The sequence below is a fragment of the Rana temporaria genome, chromosome 9 (genome assembly GCF_905171775.1).
Source record: "Rana temporaria chromosome 9, aRanTem1.1, whole genome shotgun sequence".
Classification (NCBI taxonomy): Eukaryota; Metazoa; Chordata; class Amphibia; order Anura; family Ranidae; genus Rana; species Rana temporaria.
In genome coordinates this window covers 55,441,613-55,447,612 of record NC_053497.1, presented here as the reverse complement: position 1 = coordinate 55,447,612, position 6,000 = coordinate 55,441,613, and the positions used below count along the sequence as shown (strand labels likewise).

Here is a 6,000-nt window from a genome sequence, read left to right as displayed (position 1 = left end):
TCTACACCGTGTAGTGTCTTTATTCACAGTTCTGGTGAATGGGTAGGGTTACTCCATACTCATTCACAGAGAGGCGCCATCTGTGGACTCCCTTGTTAAAGGGGGCCTCCAGATTCCAATAAATCTCCAGCCCACAGACCCCCCCACAACCACTGTTCAGGGTTGTGGGGAAGATGCCCTTGTCCCCAACAAGGGCTCCCCTGCCCCAAGGCACCCCCCACATGTTAAGGGCATGTGGGCTGATATGGTTCAGGAGAAGGGGGTGGGGGAATGGCTGTATGCGTGTCAGCTCACAAAGTCAGACAGGGCAGTAATGGCTCAGACAGGCACTGCCATCCACCCTGTGTAAGCATTTTTTTTGTTTGCATCCGCCTCGAGCTCCGTGCAGGAGTGGTTGCACGGACCCGAATGAACACCGCCTGTGCATCCGCTTCTACATGCTGGTCACATTTAGACATATGACTGTGTCCGAGCAGCCGCTGGGTCTGCATTGATTTCTATAGGCTGCTGGATACAAAAAAATAAATAAAAAATTGCTCATGCACACAGGACGAATGCCTACACCCATCTGCATAAGCCTTAAATCTCTAAACTGCTGCATTGAGACAGCGAAATAAGAAAACCGTTTCTTTCTGGATTGCTGCCGATTAACCTGGTGTTAATGAGTCTTCGAGAACTGGGAATTAGTTTACTCCACCGGGTGGGATTCCTACAGTATCTATAGCTACAATCTTAAGAAACAATTAAACCCACACATGACAAACAAGTATTTATTAAAGATAAAAAAAAAAACTAAAAAAAAAAAAAAAACAGACCAAAAACATTTCAGGATTACATGTAACAATTCTTCCAACAGGCTGGTGGTACAATGCTGAATGGCAACAGCATGGGTATTCAAATATGGCATTTGTCTCTTGAAAAAGAAGCCAGATTCCAGCTTTTACCATCACATCTAAAGCCGACGTTTTCTTAGCACAACAGCAACTTCTCATTAACATTATTCAGCCTTAAAGGCAAACTCCACCCAGAATAGACAAATGTGGCTTTACATGGAAATGTTTGAACATACCCAGTTGCTTTTGCTTGTACTGGATTCTGGAAGATCCCACCCTATCCAATAGTAATTGCCCAAATTTTGAATGTTGCCCTGAAGCAAACTGCTGACACGGTCTAATCATGTGCATGTAGGAAAACCCTGCTACAAAATGAAGATCTCTGTAGACAGATGTTCCATGACAAAGGATTTATGTATCCATTGTACATAAAGCATGCACAAAATAATGGAACAGGCTTGTTTATTCACTGTTTGGCATTACAATTCTCAGAAAGGCTTAAATACCCACTTCGAGCCCGATTTAATTTGCTTACCATCTTCACAAATCAGCTCATCTGTAAAAAAAGGACAAATCCATCCAAAACCGATATCATTTTGCACAATTGCTGGCAAGCTGAAGGCTATGCCAACTTTTATATATCTAAGAGTCCATTGGTGAGAGATACTTATCAGAATTCCCAGTTACCCATCAAATAAAAAACACCAAATAATGAACTGACACTGCCTCACAGATTCTGCTGTTAAAAAAAAAAAAAAACCCAGGAGGTCAACTGTGAGGGGCAACTTAAAATGGCCTTGTGGAGGGGCAAAAACACAAAAACCTTGGAAAATCTCATCAAGGGCAAACCTGAAAGAAACATAAAGCAGCCAGGTAACTCAACCCAGCAGTGCCCATCAAAAAATTTATATCACCTTCGGGTGGAGCTGTCCTTTAATGGTGAGGTAAAGCATCTAAAAAGGTGCCATTGGTCCAATCTATGCAAATATCCCATAACGCTCTGCAAAACAGTCCAAGAGCATCCTTCAAATTATTTGCCCCCTAAACAGTCAACAATGCCATTACTCTTAAGCCCGTTGAAGAAAAAGAAGTTGTTATGTGGGGTATCTCGTTGGGATAGGGCCTAGAGGAAAAAAGAGAAATATATTGTCAGGATGTGAAAAAACAAAGAACACAAACTGTATATGCCTACTGCATGCAATACCTACCTTCACGATTTCTTGACCCAAAACACCTCCTACCACTGCACAGACGGGTGCCATCTCAGAAAAACAATAGCTGCAAAAGAAGTAAAGTAGACATCACTAACTGCCCTGCACAACATCGGTGTGATGGAAATGTTCTTGGTTGGAGGAAGAAGGCAATGCTAACAAGTATGTCCTCCAAGAAATATTTGAAGATTGGTGTTGCATGGGTAACCTTCTCTCACCTTTACTGAGACTGTTCAGAAATAAAACCTCTGGACAAAAAGTATCCAGTGTTCTGAACCACTACTTGTGCATCTCGATGTTCCTTATACTCTTTGGCAAGGTTATCGAGACACCAACATCGAACTATGTTACAGAAAGCCTCTAGTGCCTCACCTTCTGTAGGCAGCCAAGTGCCTCATCCCAAACCTACATGGCTACTTTGGTGGGGGAATGGTTCATTATGGTCAATGAAACAAAAAAAAAACAAAAAAAAAGAAAGGTTTCAGGATAAGCATGGCATTCTCAGTGGTATTTGGGCGGTTTGGGAAAAGAAGGGACAGGTTACACAGGTTGGTCTCAAAATGTACTTCACGAGACAGGGAAAGCCAATACACCCCATCCTAACGAATGACACCACAAATGTTCACTCCTTAGTTATCACTCGTCTTAACTACTGCAACTCCCTCCTCATTGGCTTACCTTTACATAGGCCATCTCCCTCTTCAGTCCATCATAAATGCTGCTGCCAGATGACTTCACCTTACAAACCGCTCAGCGTCTGCCAAACCCTCCACTGGCTTCTACTCACCCAATGAATTAAATTAAAAAATACTAACAACTTCCAAAGCCATCCACAACTTGGACCCCAACTACATCACTAACCTAGTCTCCAACCAACCAAATCCTTCTCTTCGTTCCTCCCAAGCGCTCCTGCTTTATAGCTCCCTTGACACCTCAAGGACTTCTCCTTAGCCTCTCCCATCCTTTGGAATTCTCTGTCTGAATGGACACCTGGAGCTGCGGCTTAGCTTAGGTGCCCCCATAGTAAACTACTTGCTGTGGGGGCACTTAACGGGAGGGAGAGGCCAGGAGTGCTGAAGAGGGACCCAAGAACAGGAGCATGCAAGTATAATATGAAGGATGAAGGCGCACAGGAGGCACAGCAGACAGCAGAATTGTCAGTCAGGGGGGCGGGTAGTGTTTGATGTACTAGCAGATTTCTATACACAAATTGAAGCCAAACTCCAGCTAACACTTTATAAGCAGTTACAGCAAACAGTTTTGTTCCTTTTGGGATAAAGGTTTTACATAAGTGAGGCTCATTGCAAGCAGCCCTGTTGGTGGTAAATGGTTTGTTTTAACGCTCTTAACTGATGCATATGCAAGGGAGCTTGTTCTGTTGAAAACCAACAGACTTATTGGCTGGATCATCAGGTGAAAATAAAAGTAAGCTTAAAAAAAAAAAAAAACTATTGCAGCCATCACATGTACGAATTGGTAAGCTGCAAAAAAATAAAGGTTTGCTTTTGGGATTAATACCACTTTAATGCACAAGGCCAATACAACAGGATAATGATCCTGATTATTAAGGGATTATTAAGGGAGAAAAAAATAAATAAGCATTAGCCAAGCTTAATCACAAGGCTCAAAAAAGATTTTATTTTCCTTGTGTAAAGCTTTGTGAATGGAGCCTAGGACTGCAATTATGTGGTATACTCACACACATATCTACTGTGTGTGCAGGCCTTACTATTGTTTTATGACAGCGTTATGCAAACATCTGCAGGACGACCACTGTTGTACCACTATTCTTTAGAGCAGTGGTCTCCAAACTGCGGCCCGGGGGCCAGATGTGGCCCTTTGCTTGCTTTTAAATGGCCCTTGGGGTGCCATTTTATTCACTGACAACAATGAAGGGCACAATTCCTCCCAATGACACCCACAATGGGGCACAGTATCTCCCAATGACACCAACCATGGGGCACAATTCCTCCCACTGACACCAATGATGAGGGTTTGCTTACTCCCACTGATGCTGCTGGGATATTTTGTACTCGGGCTGGCCACAGTCCGGCCCCCATAAAGTCTGAAGGACATTAAACCGGCCCTTTGTTTAGGAAGTTTGGAGACCTCTGCTTTAGAGAACTTTCAATTACAGTAAAATTACAATTCCTAAAACATCAAAAATTACCTAGCAAAGTCTTCTTCCAGGAGATCAGGGTTAACACTCATGGAATCCAGAAGATCATTGCGAATCTGCAGCAAGAGATCAGAGTCTTCCTGAAATGTGCTGGGCTTGGGGTCTCTCCCCTTATCTGTACGGAACTTCATTATTACTGTGGAGAGAGAGGAGGAGAATTTATCAGTGCATGAGCTGCATACAATTTATGAATAGGAGGAAATTATCAAACGATACAAGACATGCAACAACATTATGTGGTCCATTCCTTCCCCACCTCGATCAGTGACAGGGAGTTACAGAAAACAAACTTAATTGTTCTTCTATCCTACGAATATGTAAAAAAACTTCCTGCCAGGTGTCAGTAAAGGACTGAGTACAAGTTACAGCTGTAGTTTTTATCTGAATGTTCACTGCTAAAGCCACAGGTGGATGAAACCTAAAGAGCACTTCACACATTTCACCCTAGGCTGGTGTGCATTTCACTGGGAGGGCTAACCATTCATTAAGGGCTCATGCACATAGAGCTTAAAGGATAAATTCACGTTAAAAAAAAATAAAAATCAATTCACTACGAGAGCGCTCACCAGCACTCTCACAGTTCATTGAGAACTACAAGCCATCTACCATGGTGGTACTTGTAGTATATTTATTCACAGATCTGTGTGAATGACATGACTGTGTGGACGGGCCCCAAAGAGCTGCACAGTTGTTAAATTGTGACAGCAGGTGCTTGAGTAAAAGGTTACACCCTGAATACAGGTGTAATGTGTACGGTTACTAAAGGTGAACTTATCCTTTAAAGAGGAAGTAAACACCCTTTGTGTTTTTTGTACCTATAGTTAAAGTGATACTAAAGCTTAATTTTTTAAACAACAATGTCATACTTACCTCCACTGTGCAGCTCGTTTTGCACAGAGTGGCCCCAAACATCCTCTTCTGGGGTCCCTCTGTGGCTCTCGCGGCTCCTTCCCGCATTAGATAACCCCCTAGGAGAAGCGCTCTTCCGAGGGGATTACCTCGCGGGCGCGGTTCCGGGGTCATTCATTCGGCGTGCATAGCCGCCGAATGTATGACTCGGCCCCGCCCCTGCGTCATTGGATTTGATTGATAGCAGCTGGAGCCAATGTCTGCACTGCTATCAATCTATCCAATCAAATCCGGGACTCTCTGGAGAGAAGGGCGGCAGCTCAGGTAAGTAAAATGGGGGGGGGGGGGGGGGGGGGGGAGTGACTGCCAGTTGTTTTTTCACCTTAATGCATAGGCTGCATTAAGGTGAAAAAACATGAACCTTTACAACCCCTTTAAGAAGGCTTACCTATAGGTAGTGTAAATATCTCAGTTTAGGAGAGATTTACTGTATATAATGCCCCTTCTGGCTCGTGCAGTTTCTTTAGGGCCCTTGCCGTGACCATTGGCTCCTGCACACGTGTCGTCATCACGGCTCCGGCCAATCACAGTGCCGAAGCACAGGAACTTGGAAGTAACTCCGGGAAAGATGTCGGCAGTGTGCGGGTGCCGCTGCATGGCTTTGTTCTAAGGCAAGTATTCCATAATAGGCTAGTATGTGATCCATGCACCAGTGAAGGACTCCATTGATGTTTTGGCCAACAAAAATAAGGCGAGAGAATTTTTAAGTAGAGCTTAGCAACACCGCACAGGTACAAGCCTGAACACGGCACGCTCTCTGCATGTAGCATCAGTATGAAATTAGCTCAATGTTAACCTTATGATCTACATGGCTGGTTTCGGTGTATAAATCTTGATAGGCATAGTGCAATGGGAGATGAAATGAATA

The 6,000-nt window shown here is 43.7% G+C and overlaps 1 protein-coding gene across 1 annotated transcript in view; it reads right to left on the bottom strand.

Annotated features, from left to right (window-relative positions):
- Positions 1-1,278: 1,278 nt before the first annotated feature.
- Positions 1,279-6,000, bottom strand: part of SAE1 (SUMO1 activating enzyme subunit 1) — a 64,161-nt gene continuing 59,439 nt past the window's right edge. Inside the window, exons 7-9 of the mRNA XM_040323541.1 lie at positions 4,215-4,359; positions 2,042-2,111; positions 1,279-1,956 (exon numbers count right to left, since the gene is read on the bottom strand). Coding sequence (XP_040179475.1) covers positions 1,864-1,956; positions 2,042-2,111; positions 4,215-4,359 — 308 coding nt within the window. The 3' untranslated portion in view covers positions 1,279-1,863. The remainder of the gene's footprint in view (positions 1,957-2,041; positions 2,112-4,214; positions 4,360-6,000) is intronic.